The sequence below is a fragment of the Orbicella franksi genome, chromosome 3, assembly GCF_964199315.1.
Source record: "Orbicella franksi chromosome 3, jaOrbFran1.1, whole genome shotgun sequence".
Taxonomy (NCBI): domain Eukaryota; kingdom Metazoa; phylum Cnidaria; class Anthozoa; order Scleractinia; family Merulinidae; genus Orbicella; species Orbicella franksi.
Genome location: NC_138147.1, coordinates 17,698,061 through 17,714,624, shown reverse-complemented (window position 1 = coordinate 17,714,624; position 16,564 = coordinate 17,698,061). Strand labels below are relative to the sequence as shown.

At 38.2% G+C, this 16,564-nt stretch overlaps 2 protein-coding genes across 3 annotated transcripts; both read right to left on the bottom strand.

Annotated features, from left to right (window-relative positions):
* Positions 1-23: 23 nt before the first annotated feature.
* On the bottom strand, positions 24-12,609 carry LOC145481619 (uncharacterized). Of its 2 annotated transcripts, XM_081460132.1 has the most exons (10): positions 12,334-12,604; positions 8,369-8,627; positions 8,185-8,244; positions 7,530-7,636; positions 6,836-6,921; positions 5,902-6,009; positions 4,241-4,445; positions 3,782-3,837; positions 2,767-2,970; positions 24-2,001 (listed from the first exon to the last, which is right to left on the bottom strand). In XM_081460132.1, the coding sequence occupies exons 1-10, from the start codon at positions 12,476-12,478 to the stop codon at positions 1,924-1,926; spliced, it is 1,308 nt and encodes a 435-aa protein (XP_081316258.1). In that variant the 5' UTR covers positions 12,479-12,604; the 3' UTR covers positions 24-1,923. The 2 variants fall into 2 exon arrangements, with proteins under 2 accessions (XP_081316258.1, XP_081316259.1); XM_081460133.1 differs by lacking the exon at positions 24-2,001 and having other exon boundaries at positions 2,788-2,966; positions 3,759-3,837; positions 12,334-12,609.
* A 719-nt stretch (positions 12,610-13,328) lies between these two features.
* LOC145481618 (DNA polymerase lambda-like) lies at positions 13,329-16,509 on the bottom strand. The gene has a single exon (XM_081460131.1). It carries the CDS (start codon positions 15,937-15,939, stop codon positions 14,266-14,268), a length of 1,674 nt encoding a protein of 557 aa, XP_081316257.1. The 5' UTR covers positions 15,940-16,509; the 3' UTR covers positions 13,329-14,265.
* Positions 16,510-16,564: the final 55 nt, after the last annotated feature.

Sequence of the window (16,564 nt, the reverse complement as noted above, 5' to 3'; positions counted from 1 at the left end):
GGGGGGGGGGGTGGGAGGGGGGAATGCAGGGAGAGATAATTATTAATAACGGCATGTTTTGCTTTAGAGTTTTCTAATTACAATAATTGTGCTCGGGTTATCCTCGGTTTTGAAATTCGTGTTAAATAGAAAGGAAAATACAAAGGAGTTCAATTTTTTGGAAATCTTTTATTCACCTATTCAATGTTTTCTTTTTTTATACCTCGCTAGTTCAAATCGTGATACTGACAAGGGACATATCGTTAAATTTCACGGCTTATGATTTGCCAAATTCAGCGATTAGCCAAAAAAGGAAGGACATTTTTTTATATTGTTATTTATTCCTATTTAACATTTAAATAATCGAGAAACGAGGGGACCTCTTTGGTAAAGGAATAAATCAACCATGGATTTTGCGGTGCGGGAGGTAAGGGGGGTGGTGGCTGAATTAAAACATGTGCGCAGCAGAATTGACTAGTGCTCGTAAAAAGCAAGGGCGAGTTGTGTAATTGCTTTAGTTGACATTGTAACAGATAGCAATTGGAAAACTATCATTTTAGTTATTTCTAAAAATCAAGAATACATTATTCCCTTTCTGAAGGAAACGCGCGCGAGCACGATGGTGGTCTGGTGCTGATAAGTAGAATTCTACTACTATACTAATACAAATGCTGCAATCTGATTGGCTGGGCTACTCGTATACTATCAGCCAAAAGAGTGCAGTGGCTAGATGTCTTCAACATAATGGCAACGTTTTCTAGTTTCTGTTACGTTTCGATGACGATTTAGAAATATTACTGGATAAATAAACACTAAAGAAAGGAAACTGACCGTTATGCGACTTAGCAATGAGCCGATGAACGCATTTGATCAACTGCAAGTTTTAAATAATAATATAATCGGCGCAATGTTGCTAAAGCATAAACTCTATATTGAGAAATGATTGGAAATCGTTATTCGAAGGAAATTTAGATAGAATTCCACTAAAACAATTCGATTCTGAGTTCGAAATTTCAGTCTATGAGGTCCTCTCACCTCAGAGAAATCTCGAGCTCATAATCTAATGTTAAGTAGTCAATGATGAGAGAACCATTCAGATTCGCTCATAAGTGAGTGTCTGCTACATTACCAATGACAAGTGTGATATATTGCTGTTATGAAAGGACTACTAGGGGTTGACGAAAATAGTCCATAGCTATTTACCAAACACAACATGCATGTTATTTTCGTTATCTATACCAAAAGTTAGAATAACATCCAATCAAAGACAGTTCTTGTAATTTGTACATTTTAGATTAGAGGCAATGAGGATAAAAGAAACATGGACGAGCTAAGACTTCAAGAGCGTGTATGTGTGTAAGTTGGTAAGTGGGAAGGGAAAGGGAGAGGAAAAAAGGGAAGAGATCAGGCTTGTACCCAGTCGCTATTTGCGGGTCAGATTGAACTGTTTCAAAGAGAAAGCGGTCTGGTTCGAGTGGAGCGCGCGGAAAAGGACCCTTCCCTGGAAACCCCACCCCGCGTGAATCCACCCTAGTATCCAATCTTCTCTCCCCAAAACACGTAAATAGCGAGTGGGTACGAGTCTGGGAAGAGATCACCACAAGGTGGAATACCGAGCACTTGATTTTTCGAACCTTTCGATAACACAAATCAAAAGTCGTTTCCCTCCACTAAGTCGAACACTGTCATTTGACCACCGATTTCTTCAACTACTACTATTTTCGTTTCCCTTGGAGGTTCGAAAAATTGGGATTCCACTGTATACGCGCTAAACACGAACAATCTACCTGCAAAATCGTACCGAGTCCGTTACGATACCAGTCTGCGTATAGAAGTCATACCGAGAAAGCAAATTGGAATTTAGAATTGAAACTTTCTTAAGAGCAGCGTGGTATTCCACGTTCAAAACTCGTGGAATAATAGCACTCGATTGTGATCGTGCAATCAAAATCTCTGTATCCGGCTGTCTCCCAGAAGGGGCTGAGTGTCACTTGTAGTCTCAGATGTCCTCGGCAAAGCCTCCTGTGAGAAGCAAATACTTATTTCAGAGAAACGTCCTACCCGACCTTTGCAGTGCAAAGATCATAACGTTAATTCTCCTTGCCGAAGGACATATATTTCTTTTTATGTGTCTTCGGAGAATTTGGTGTCACATCAAGAAAACATCACCGACACAGACGTTCTTTTGGCTAGGGGAAGGAGCCCGTGACAAGCACAAGGAAGAACTGCACACCCTGATGTGTGTGACCAATAAGGTGAAAGCTACTAAGCAGTACGTTCATGTATTAGTTCTACTTAGGCTGGTGATTATAACTTCCCAGTCTGTGGATGGAACCATAGTGTGGCCATTTAAATGAAAGCTATTGAGCAGTACTTTCATGTTGTACTGTTTATTATGCTGTACAAGGTTGTTCTACTTTTCAGTCTATTGATGAACCCTTTGTGTGTAACCATTCAAATGAAAGCTCTCGAGAAGCACTTTCACCAGGTGCACTTTAATATACCGTATAAGGTGATTCTAGCTTTTTTAATCTTCGGATAAAACCCTTGTGACTTGTGTGTGACCATTTTAAAAAAAAAGCTACTACTGAACAGTACTTTCATGTGGTATTGCTTACTATACGCTGTCCCAGTTGGTTCTACCTTTTCAGTCTGTGGATGTAACCCTCACGTGTGACCATCGAAATGAAAGTTATTGAAGAGTATTTTCAACAGGTGGCCATATGACAGGAGCCACATAACACAATTTACTATAAGACACAAAGAACGGTTAAGTCGAAGACTTACCTCTGGTTGCTGGATACAGGGTGGACTGAGTGGTCCTCGTCCTCTCTCACCGTCTACTGATTTCATTCGCTTCATCTTAGCTTTCGCAAGAGAAACCTGTCTTTGCACATTAGGGCGAGATCGAGTTATGTCTGATTCGTCCCAAATTTCTTCCTGTATTAGTAACTCTAGCACATCCTCTAAAGTTATGATGCCAACCACTCGCTGCAAAGAAAACAACAGATTAAAACGACACCTAGAAATGGAGCCACAAGGTAACAAATCGCACACTCAGCGGGAAGGTGGAGGTCGAGGGCGAGACGTGTGTGTTGTTCACAGCACAGAATAGTGTCTCACAAGCCGCGTTGGCGAGTCAGAGTTCAGGATCCCACGGCCGGAATCATGGCCGCTTCACGAGAAGCCTTCCCAGCATAGTGCGTGTATGTTGTTGATCTTCCATTTGATGATTCTCTGCTCTTTGCTCTTATGTTAAAGCTAGCACTACAAACAGCAATTAAGTGAAGATTTTTCAGAGTCTGGGACTCTCTTTCTAAATCCGATTCCGGCGAAAATTGCCGCTGACAACAATTATGAGCGCGCCGAAAGTTGTCACGCCGACTTGTCACGCCCACTTAACACGCCAAGAGCCTTTACGGGTCATGATAAGTAGATAAGATACTACTTCGAGCTGGACTACAGTGTTAACAGTTATCAACATCAACCTTTTTACCCTAAATCTGGGATAGTAAGCAGAATTTGACGAAAAATTTTCAGCTAGAAAACAAGCCAGCCTCGTTCCCAAGCAACTTTCATTTAGGATCATGAAAGAGAAGGTCGTAGATACAGAGTATTTTTCAGGGCTAAACTACTTCATTGGTTTCGGGGTTACAAACGAACATTGGCGCATTTTATCTTTAGCCTGCCCTATGAAAACTAAGTACAAGGATTCCAAACAAGGAAGATTTGTCACCCGACTAAGTGTATGCCCTGAAAATCATCTTCAAAATTCATACTTGCCCTTAAGCCAATCACGTACCGATTGCACCTGATTACCTTCGTCTATTTGTGTCTTATACACAACACAGAGATGACCTGAATGGGAGAGAATAAATTTCCTCAGAATTCTTTTAAATAATCGCTTTCACGACACGTAACCAAAGTCAAATCTTACATAGATAGATACTACAGATCAGTTAACCTGGTTTTTTCCCACAACATAAAGAGCCAGGTATATTTCTAGTTACAGTCAGGTTTATCAAACCTGCCACCCCCTCCCCCGGGCTAAACCTTAAAAGGTGTAGTTATTAGGAGTGTGACGCGTGGTAGAGTAGTAACTGGGGACGAGGGCTGTGTAATGTGAAATGGCAGAAGCTGGGCACGAGTGCGGTGCATTGCGACGTAGAAATATGAGAAATGGCAGTTGCTGGGAGTAAAAACGTATCGCCAAATATTACACCCTGAAGGAGTGACTGCAGAATCCAACAAGTACACTTACTTCGTCCAGTCTGAAACTTGTCCAGCAACTCAAACAGTGGTTCAGTTGTTGATGATTTCAGAAAAGAACCTGCTTTGTAAATGTCCTTAATGGGCGTGGCATCATCAGGATCAATCATGATAAGAGACTTGACAAATAAGAGTCCGACAATGTTTCCTTTGTCTCCCTCGAACACTGGCACACGTGAATGACCTTTTCTGCTGATCTATAAAATCAAATAATTCAATATTATATGAGCTCCAGTGAATCACAGTCATATCATTCTACACAATAAAGAGGCCTCTATACATTTCAGCCTGAAGCGATGGACGATGTCAACCTTGGTACAGAGTCCTTCTTTATCGAATTTTGTTCACTGTTACCATATGCCAATGAGGCAAAATTTTGACCTAAATATGGTCTAAGCTCTCGTAAAAAGCAACCACCTCCCGTAAGCGACCAGATAGGCTTGACATTTTGGGTGACTGCCTACCAGAGGTTCGACTGTATTTCAAAATAAACTGTTTTTTAATTTTGTCTCAGAATTGGTTCCTCTTAAGGGTGAAAAAAATATCAAGCCATGTCCACAAAACAGGATCTTGGTACCTCTTGGGGATTCTTTTCAAAATTCTTACAAGCACCCTTGTCCTTTTTGCATGAGAGTCCCTACCCTCTTCCGGGAACAAGACCACTCTCCAGCAAAACATTAGACAAAAAAGTACTAAACTTAGTAAACAAATTTTAAATATTGTTTTTTGGATGCAGGCAGAGACTTAGAGATATTTAAATGGTTTATTCATATGAAAAGTCAATTTTGAGAAAAAATACGGGACTTCCCATTGAGAAATTTCAATCTCTTGTACTATCCAGGAATGCGATAATGTTACAACACCTCATTATCCAATTTTCACACTTTTATCTGTCAAGTGGTCACTTACAGGAGGTTAAAACAAAAGAAAATTTCAAACTTTTAGCTCTGAAAGTGGTCCCGGTTGTTTACGAGAGGTGGTCACTTACAAGAGGTTCCACATATAGTGATTTGACCTGAAAACTTTTGGCATTTTTTAGAACTGGTCACTGAGGAGCGGTGGTTGTTTACGACAGGTGGTCGCAACCAGAGGTTCAACTGTATCTCCTGTCATATTTTTTTTGGCTCAGTACTCTAAAAGGTACTGCAAAAGATCCTGCTGTAGGCCTTTTGAGACTGAACACCTTGAGAGGCACAAAAAGTGCATTTTTAACCCTTATAATGTACGACAATCTAGGCACCCCATTCTTTTTATATGAGAGTTACCCCTGGGGTCTTGTTGGGAATAATTGCCAAACACTGCTTATAATTCCTTTTCAGACATGGCTTTTCAGTTACAATTTCAAAAAAGTAATTCTCCTTACTGATTACTATACATTTCTACAAATGTAACCAAGAACCTTAAGTTGATGACTCTGCCTTGTTCTCATCAACTGTGTACTAACAACATATTCATATCAAGAAAAGCAGAGTTGTCACAAAGTTTTCAAGTGGGCAGCTTTATTTCTGGGGTAGCTGGCTGATTTTCCCAGCAGAGTAGCAAGTCAAGATCATGAAATAGATGTTGATAGCAAGGAAACATTTGAAAATGATCACTGTTGAGAGCTATTAAGGCTAAACTCTGGTAACATCATGTAGTTATTTCAAAAGTTACCTCTCTCATTGTTTCGTGGTCTAGTTTGCCATTTGCTTCCACCATGAATACTTTGTCCAGGGGTGTGTACTTATCCTCAACTGTTTTGTTTCTCATTTCTAGTGCTCCCTAAAGTTACAAAACATCATTTAACATATTGCGTTCACCACAAAAGAATGGGGAGCAGGGCTGGTTTCCACAGTTTGTTAACATACATCTACAGTAGTCCAATGTATGAAGTACCCCAGTTAACCTCCAAACCATGGTTATTTCTTTCAGTTGCTTCTTTTAAATTCTCTAAGCCAATTCAGTAAGACCTTAAAAGAAAGAAAAAAGAAGTGAAGCCTTGGAGCTGATGGCTCATAGCTGCCAGAGCTTATCCTGGTTTCTGTAGGATGAAGCGGACGGGACGGGATGCTAGTCCATTGCAGGTCACTCTCCCTCATTTTGTTAGGTTTCCCCAACAATTCGCCGGTACCAATTTATACTCCTGGGTGGAGAGAGGCACTGTGAGAGTTAAGTGTCTTGCCCAAGAACACAACACCGTGTCCCCAGTCAGGGCTTGAACCCGGACCGCTTGCTGCAGAGAAGAACGCACTAACTATGAGGCCATCGCACCTCCCACTAAGACCTTAAAAGAGCTGCAACATAAACCCCTAAATGCTTTGAGCAGGTATAAAAACTTGACAAGGGTTCAGAAACTTTTCTAACATTTCCATTTTGGGACCCAGCTGGGCTTATAAGCATATTGCACATTGTATATTTGAACAAGACACCTCAATCTCACAGAGCCTCACTCCATCCAAAGAGTAAAAGTGTGCTATTAAGCAACCTGACAAACTGTTGAATTATGATAAGCTGCAAGGGACTCTTCTGTTATATTCATTATCAAAATCAGAAACATAGCAAACGTGAACAGGAAAATGGTTTATAAAATTTCAAGCTAAAGGCAGACCTGTATAATCATAACTTCATCTTCTCTTAAAGGATCCTCATTTGCATCTGTTGACTCTCTGTGAAGATCAACAAGTTCTCGTAATTCTGAAGGGAAAAAGAAAAGAGACATGTTTAACAAATATCAAACAGACACAAATGCACCTAAGGCCACCCAGTACACTAACAGGTAAGGTTGAGCCCCAGTTATTTGAACTTCGTAATTCCAGCCTCCCCACAGTTTTGACCTCAGACCCATGTTCCTTGGATATACCCTAGTTTTTTTAGACTTTTACTCTCAGCTGCAACAAACCTGTTTGGTTCAACTCCCTTCTATGTATTTTGAACTGAGTTTTGCTTACCTTAGCCTAAGATCAACCCTGATTATTTTGAACTTCAACAGTAGTACGGCAGTGGAGTTGAAAAATAACATAGTAGCATGTCAGAACACCACTTATTTAACCTTCCACTACACTTTTTAATTTTATATTTTTTTAAAAAGTTTGTCAACAGGACAAGGTGTTATCATATAAGAACTCGTCAAGAAAAAACTGCATGACTCAGGTTCTGAATATTATAATCACTCTCGCATTTTATCTTGACCCAGTTATTTTGAGAGTTCAACATGGCAGTGTTCAGCTGTACATGTACTTGTATGTTGTCAGCAACAATACACCTTAAGAGTTGATGCAAGGAGAAATGTCAGCAAGATGTACCTGCTCTCCTGAAGAATGTAGAGTGTTCATGTCCGAGCAGACAGTCCAACAACTTGGAAATGGGCCAAGCAACGATAAACAGTAACACCATCAACACTTTCACAAACCTAATGGAAAACCATATTCAATTTGGTACATGAAAAAAGTGTTTCTGAGTGAAAAAGTGTTTGTTTGAAATTTAATGTGAGGGTAAAGTCTGCATGCAAGCCAAGTGGCCAACCAGGTTGGCGTTTATCTCTGGTTTCTGTTGTATGAAGCAACTAGGAGTATTTCTACTCCCGCCTGGATAGGAAGCTAGCCTATCCCAGGGTTACCCCTAGCATTTAATTCACCAGTACCCATTTATACACCTGGGTGGAGAGAGGCATTATGAGAGTAAAGTATCTTGCTCAAAAACACAACACAATGTCCCCAGCCAGGGCTCAAACCCAGACCGGTCAATCCGGAGTTGAGCATACTGACCACAAGGCCCTGTGCCTCCCTCAAATGTAAATACAATTGGAAATATAACAATTAATATTATTTAATAATATAATTATAACAATTAATAATAATAATTATTATTTAACTTAAAGTTGGGATTTATTAGCTATAAGGGTGGTAAAAATGACCAAATATAGTTTGAATTAACACAGAAAGACAAGAAAGAACTTACGGTGCAAACGTTGCACCAATTGCCAGGCCATAACGGGTACATAAGGCTTGAGGGACAACCCTGTCAACAAAATGAAAAGTAAGATACAACACTTTGTTCATGAAAATCATCATTCAGCTATACAACGTTTCTCTCAAGTAATCACATTGTTTTATAAAGTTCCACAAAACAATAATTCTCTTACTCTCCAAAAAACAGCACAGCAGTAACCGAAACACAGATGGCAATAATAGGACTGGATATCCTGTCCATGAAAATGGGCATAGATTCCACTGCTGCAGCATTTGCCAACAAAAGGGTGACCAGCAGCAAGTGATGTCTTTCTACAATTGGCAAAATTTTACTGGCATGTTTCTTCTCTAATGGCTTCCCTCCTCTTTGAAGAACCTTTAAACTCAAAATATCCAATGAGAGCAGGCCCATGGTCAATCCAGACATAAGCCCTAAAAGACAGAGACAGCAATAGACATTTACAGAATATTTGACAATAGGCCATGTTTGATATATCAAGATTCTAACATGGCTCCAAGGCTTTTGAAGGACAAACTTCTATATTTGGTGGTTCTTTGTATCCAAGTCTCTTTTGGGAATTATGGACCAAAAAGAACTTTAAAAATTTACAATTTTGTCCTGAAAGCCTCAGAGCCATGTTAGAATATTAAGATATCGAGTGTTGCCAATTTAGTTGCACACAGAATACTTTAAGTGACTACTAACAAGCTTTCTTCTTTGCACCTGTTATTTTTTATATACATATATGCTTTATCTTGAAATACAAAAATTGTTTACAAGATGGTATTATACAAGTTAACTCTGACAAAAGAAAAAACCAAATTTAACAAATGACAACCATACAGTTACAGCATACAAATGATGAACTACTTACATATGCAAAAAAAAATAACAAACTAATAACAAAACAAAACAAAAACATTCCAGTTCAGCTCTATTTAAGTGTCGCAATATTATTATTTATAACATCTACCAGGGCTCGACACTAACGGTAGCGAACTAGCCACAGACTAGTAGAAATTTAGTTTTGGCTAGTAGGTTTTCGATTTCCACTAACGACTTTGGCTGGTCAACAAAATGAAATTGGCTCAACTACTTTCTGTCTCCTTCAAGGAAGAAAAACACAAAATTTATACTTTTCTCAGAGACAGGGTCAGAATTTCATTGTGGACATATCATGGTACCAGGCATGTGCTGTTCAGCACATATGCAAATTTAAGTTTGTCTACCTTTCGCTGGGTGGTACGTAAACAGGAACTGAACATGTTACTTTTGTTGAAAGAAATATTTGACAAACAAGACAGCATTTTCTGAAAGCACACACCAATGCTACTGAAACTAATAATTATACTGTCTTTTTTGTTATGAAATTTTTTCATGCACAAAACAGTGCGGAACTGTAAAGGGATAACATTTCATTTAGCCTAACAATACATGGGTGATTTGTCATTGTATGCATACTTACAAACTTGCCACTACAGAATAATTAGATGAGAAAGATTTATTTCCTTTGACATTTAAACCAGCCGTTTTTAGCAGTCGAATTTCGCCAACAACAGTTTACAGTATTGTTCAGACAGTTGTTTTGCTTTTGAAACATTTCTACGGCGCCTGTCTGTGAAGAAGTCTCGACAGTTTTTACAGTGATGTCTTGGGGGTCTCAATATTTTTCCAAGGAAGTCTCAGAGAAAAACAGAGTACTGAAAGTCTTTTCAGGAACTGGAACTTTTCTGAAACTATTTTAAGTACAGTATAATAATTACCATTGTCATGTATTAAAGAGAGTCGCTTGCATTGTGCTTTCAAGTCTTGCTAGTAATTCTGTTGTTATTGGACCTACCTGAAATTTTTGTGACACGTTAATTTTGCGAATTCCACAATTTAAAAAAATTGCAAAATTAAAGTGACGCGAATAAGTAGGTGACGGGAACATAACACATTATCTTACTTTTGACATATAGTACCACCATTGCGTTTTTGTTACTTTTGATACTATAATAATAATAATAATAATAATAATAATACTTTATTCAAATACAGAGTACAAAGAGATTTGAAAAGGAGGACCATGAGGTTATCCCTATTTAGGTCCCCTAACAAAAATTACAATCTAAAATTTAAAATTTTAAAATATCTATTAAGTAAATAATTAACAATTTAATTTTATTGTACCTTTGATAAAGTCGGTTTACTAAATTCAAAGACATGTTTGAGTAACATTGCCAAGGAAATAAATTTTGTGTTACTCAAAAATGTGAAGTTAAAGTGATTCAAAATACAAAATTTTAGCAAAATCGCTGAATTTAAGTGTCGTGAAATATGCGCACCCCCAAATCGCGAAATAAATGTGTCACGAAAATTTCATGTAATAAGGTAGCCAACCACAATGCTTGGCTAGTAAAAAAAGGTTTTGGCTAGTAACATCTAAGCTTATCACTAGCCACTAGGCTAGTAAGTTGAAAAGTTAGTGTCGAGCCCTGGTCTACATAAGGGAACACAGTTATCTAATTTTAAAAACACCAAACACTAAATAATTAGACTAGTAAGAGCAATGTCCACAAAGAGGTATTTTCATTAATATATTAAACTAGCAGATGAATTTTAACCTAAATTTTCTACTTTAATATTTTGTGCTTAATTTATTGACAAAGTCAAACAGAGTGATATGATTGATCTATTATGAAGTCTGCTGATGGAGTAAATGTAAAAACACATTTATTTATACAATATGGTTTAATTAAATTTTCTTAACAGAGTTTTGTTTGAAATTGAAGAGGTGAAAAAATGCCTGAATAAGGTTTCTTTAAACAGACGAATATTGATTACCAGCAGCAGGTTAGCCTTATTAAACCATTGAATGATTCAACACTGAAAAGCTTTTGAACATTGGCAGTAATAATAATATTAAAAGGTATGTGCGATGGAGTCTTCATTTCCACAATATAAACAATCCCTATCTTGTTTGATATTGAAGCAGAAATTATAAGGGAACAGATAAAAACCTAATGTGTGCATTGTTGAGTTACGTAAGCATGCAGGAATTTTTAAGAACATGTGAGGCATGCATAGAGAGGTAAGGGACACAGCCAAGTTCTTCTCTAGATACTTTTTCTCTATAGACTGTTCAAGAGTTCTCAAAAGAGTTAAAGAATATTGTAGGTTTATGCAACTCGCCTGTGACTTGGTCCATAAACCTACAAAAAAACTTGTCTGACCAATATTTCTCTAATACGAAGCTCACGCTAGTTCAGTAACCCATATACAGGTTTTGGAATGTGCAAATAATTTTCTTAAATATGAGGTGCCACACACCAATGTTTCACACTTACAAGTTGAAAAGTGTTGTTGCATGTATTAACACCTATGTTGAGACAACAACATTGAACTCCTGTCTAATTTGTGTAACATGCTGTCACAATTTGCAATACAGGTAGTAATATACACAATAAAGCTTTTCAACTTGACTATCACACAGCCTTTGCAGGCCACGACAATTGCCAACCTAAAAAAAATAAAAATCCAGGACTTCGTCAATTGTTCAAAGTAGACTGCTCCACCAATTCAACTGCAAAATTGCATTACTTGAAAATTTCCCCAACAAAATATGCCAAAAACATGCCTAAAAAATATATTTCATGCAATTTGCCTCGTATTGTCCAGACGATTTGGTGACCTAGCTACACAAGGAGATTTATTCTGTATCCAGGAGACTCCAAGGTAGTCCTGAGTTAGCATAGAGGAGTGAACATTTGAATATTTTTTAATTTAATTTAATTTAATTTTTTAATCTGACGTGTTTAGTTTTCAAACTGAGATTGTGAAGAAAATTTCATTTTCTTGAAAGATAAATTTATAATAATGATGATTTTAATTCTGCCCAGCTCTCAATTAAATTTAACCTCAACTTCATTGAACTGTAACACGCTCATTAGCTAAGTCTTACATGTTCACTGTTCTTAGGATTCTGGCAGGACAGAGAACGGTCAATAACATATGCTAAAATTATCAACTCTTAATTCTTCTAGCATACGTAAAATCTAGCTCATTGGGGTTCAATTTTTCTTGCCTCTCCCTATCACACTCGCAGAAGTAGTAAGTTTATAACTGAGTTGTAAAAGTACAGTATAACATCCTTACCTGCAAACAACACCAAACCTACATAAACGCCAAGGTAAACCCAGAACATCGTGTCCTTGTATGAGAGTGCTCCTTCATGAAGGTCATAACGAGTTCCATTACACATCAGAGAGTCCTCACCCACCTTGACACAAACAAAAGTCATTTTGTTAAACAGTTGTCTAAAGATTTTTGTTCTTGCCAAATCCGGATTGAGGTCCCGCCATGTTGAAATTCCTGACTTGTTCCCAGTTCCCTCGCGAGAATATATAAATGTCACGTAAATGCCTGTGCAAAAGGCCAATAATTATTCCTTTATTTCAGATTGATAATGATGATGATGATGATGATGATGATGATGATGATGATGATGATGATGATGATAGATCAAGCTCCACTGTTTCAGCTGAATAGGTTATGAAAGCCATATATTTTGATTGCCCAAATTTAATTTTTCCTATGCCCAGTTTTGCTTATGGCTCCCAAACTCCATTTTGGCAGACAACTGTTTCTTTATATTAAGAGTATAGAGCTGTTTCTATTTATTTCAAGATCAGCTGGGTTTATTTTGTTCTCCAAACCAAGGTTGCAAGTCAGAATGGCTTATGTACTAAGAATGATTTACCTTTCAAAGAATCTGCAAGGCACTGTAGGGAATTATTCAGAGTTGAGACCATAATATTTTACACAAGTCAAACAAGTACAGCCTAACTGGGCTGCAATTTAACTGATGAGTGTCTCATCTGTCTTTTTTGCAATTGTTATTTTGAGGGAGACACACTGAACGACAAAGAGAATGGTCACTCATTAATAGGCCATTTCTGAGTTACCTTGTGCCTCTGTTTCAAAACGAGTCCTGGTGCAAAACCTTTCATATGAAAATGACTTTGATTTGCATGAAAATGAACCTGTAGGTTGAATTCATTTTTTATATGAATGGTTTTGCACAAAAGGCAACTCAGAAATGGTCTATTGACTGATAGACTAATTTGACTCACAAACCAGGGCACCTCTTGTCCTCTTCAATGTTTATTTCAGAAAGAAATGTACACTAAGTATAAGATATACAAAGTTTCATAATAGATTGTTAAATTGTAAACCAGTACATATGCTTTGCATCAATACATGCATCATGTGATGATTTTTTAAATTTAGCTGGACTCCAACATTCACAACTGCCTAAGCTATACATATGAATAAATTATAGGCATAAAATTTAAGTACAAAATGAGATGACATTGTAAAACAGTGAGATAAATTCCTAATAGATCACATTTTCAATTTGTTATAGTCCAATGGCCAGCAAAGCACTGCTTGCTACACTGAAGTGTTCTCAGATAAACGTTCTGCTTGCTATTAACGTCCATAAAAATTACAAATACCCATTATATATTTTGCTAAAAAAATTCTATAAAACTATAAATTATTAATTACTATAAAGCACCTTATTCCTAACTTCTTAAGTAACACTTACATCAACAATACATTATCAAGCACAGAAACTATCAGAATAGAAAAAACCATCGACAAAAACATTGGACATTTTCTTGATGTATGAGAAAATTTTTCTTTTTTTCAAATATGTACGAATAAGAATGATAACATCTAATTTTACACCAATGAATGAGAAAAAAATGATAAATGGAAAGAAGGCTACCGTTTGGGTTGCATTTGGAATATAACCAAGGTTATAGAACTTCCTATCTAAATACTGAGCTAATAGCACTTTAAAATATTCTACCCTCCCTCTAATTTTCTATTTGGTAATAACTAGCCAACTAGCATATTCTTTGTGTTGGGATTTTAGTGCTAGCAGAATAGGTACTGGTATATGCTTACAATAGTAGAATAACTCCCCTAAAATCCCGCACCTAAATTCTTGAATAGAGGGCCTGCTCTTATCACTTAAACTAGGTAATTTGAACTGTAAGTGTAATACCCATCCCTATTTAACTACCAGTCTCTTTCATGTGGTTCTCTGTACTCCAACCCAAGATAATCAAACACATCTTTCTCAGTGAATACAGGAAGTGGAGTTCCTTCAAAGATCTTTTCACTTCCCTTGCGGATGACACCTTTGTTTAAAGAATGCTCAGATAATGACATGCCATTCTTTTTAGCTAGGAGCCTCATTGATCTGTTAAAGTAATCAGAACCTGTAAAGTACAACAAAGAACACGCCCATTCATTGTACGGCACCACAATGATGTCCAAGCGTCTGTGCTTTGTATTTTCTCCGGGAAGTTTGCACACACCAAGATATTTTCTATGCTGACCATTATCAGCTAACGTCAGATCATCTGTGAGGAAACCTGTTGATTTCAGACTTTCTAGAAGCTTTGCCATCACACCTTCATGGGACTTGCCATCTGGGTGTGACACAATGATGTCAACATCACCACATGTTGGGTTTCCTCTACGGTAAGACCCACAAGCAAAGGCTTGTAGTCCTGGGTTGATATCCAATGTTGCCTTTTTAACCACTTCTTCAATCTTACCAGCTTCTTCCCTTGGCATTCTTTCTAGAAATTCATCATAGTATTTCAACCCAATCTCTTGTTGCCGTGTCAACTTCCCATGGTTCTTTAGATCTTCGAGCGTCTTAAGTCCCTGCGAGATCCAAGCTTCTGCTGTGGTAGGTCCAGCACCCCAGACACCAACAAACAAGTTCAGGGCTTCCTGCTTGGGATCTACATGGTCAAGCCTTCGCAAGTGACCAGTCTGGACAATTTCCCATATTTTCTTGGCAAGGCATTCTCCGACATAGGGAAGGCTACTACATTCCTCCCATGTTTCAAGATTTTTGTGATAATTCTTGATTGACGCGATGGCTTTCTTGTATCCTAGAGCTCTCCACTGATCTTTTGTGTTTGCATATGACGTGGCAAGAACTTGAAGTTTGTCAGTGATGAACTGGTTGTGATTTTGTTGCTGTGACGCTGATGCATGAGCACACACCCAGCTTGTCTGAAGTTTTTCTGGTGAGACATTTGGTGTGATAACAGGAGATCTGTCTGATTTGCTTCCTTCATCACCACTATCAGTATAATCACTGTCATCATCTCTTGGATCTTGAATTTTTGAAGCAGTGTGCTTTGTTGGAGATCTACTGACTGAATCACTGGCACTTGATATACTCGCCACTGCTTCAAGGCTTTTCCCTGAAGGTTTTATAACAGCTGGCTCTGACGATTGATTTCCATCGTCATTATTACTAACTGATGCCTTATTAGCACATTTCTCTACAACTACGAAGTCTTCTTTGCCCAAAATGTACTGATCTAACTCTACAAGTTTCCCTTCAGATAAACACTTGCTCAACCACTCGGAATCCACAACCTTGACTTCTTCGGAAATATCTGTGACGGCTAGGTACTTTTTCAGTTTCTCTGTTTTCAATTTTTTGTCAATCAATACATGTGTGGTACCGCTTTCCAATTTCTTGTGGTGTTTTCCTCCATGCCTCTCGAGCTGTTTCGTCAGTATGGATGCTCGAGTTTTTCCGAGACCAACTTCGACGATCACAGCTCTTACCCCAGACAAATCTGGGGTGAATTTCGGTTTTTTCGCCTTGTCATTGTCTAATGAATTGCCAGTACCAACTGAAGATCCACGCTTCTTTGACATGTTTTAAAATGCTAACTGACCGTCCCCATGTTTGATTGCTACGAAGGTGTAGAGTCCAGTCTTTCCTCGGTGTTCGGGGCGGCGGGTTGGGGGAGTGGGGGTGGGTCACAGGGCCGAGTGACGCTCCCGGGAGTAGTAGAAAGTCTTTGAAGTGCGAGCGGGAGTCGACGTGGAGTCAGCATCAAATTATAACTGTCATGACCTCATCAGAATCGAGAATATTTTAAACAACCGTGTTGAGTCCATTTTTTCATAACTATTTTACGCGGTGTCGGTAGGAGCTAAGTGCGCGATACTTAATGCCGCTCAAAAACTATTTTTTGTCTGTGAATTTCAAAAAGAAACACGCTTATAGCCATTCACAGTGTAATTTTCCCTGGGCTATTTTTTAACATCATTTGAAGTCTTCACACGCAGAGGCAATGAACGCTCCCTACCTACAGAACCGGAAGTAGACTAACAGGACGCTGGGCCGGGCGGGAGCATACTCTTTAAACTGGTTTTATAGGCCGGTCTTATTCTGCAATACAGCCCGCTAACATAGACTGCTCATGTTTTAGTTGCTACAAATAATTTTTGCGTTAAAACATTCTAAGCCACAATTTTGGTTAAAATTCTTCTGCAA

Excerpts from the sequence above, each read along its gene's own strand:
- LOC145481619 (XM_081460132.1), bottom strand. The coding sequence starts at position 12,478 with ATGACTTTTGTTTGTGTCAAGGTGGGTGAGGACTCTCTGATGTGTAAT. Across the intron at positions 7,637-8,184 it reads ATTGGTGCAACGTTTGCACC|GTTTGTGAAAGTGTTGATGG; the intron begins GTAAGTTCTTTC and ends GTTTTCCATTAG. Across the intron at positions 6,010-6,835 it reads ATGAAGTTATGATTATACAG|GGAGCACTAGAAATGAGAAA; the intron begins GTCTGCCTTTAG and ends TTGTAACTTTAG.
- LOC145481618 (XM_081460131.1), bottom strand. The coding sequence starts at position 15,939 with ATGTCAAAGAAGCGTGGATCTTCAGTTGGTACTGGCAATTCATTAGAC.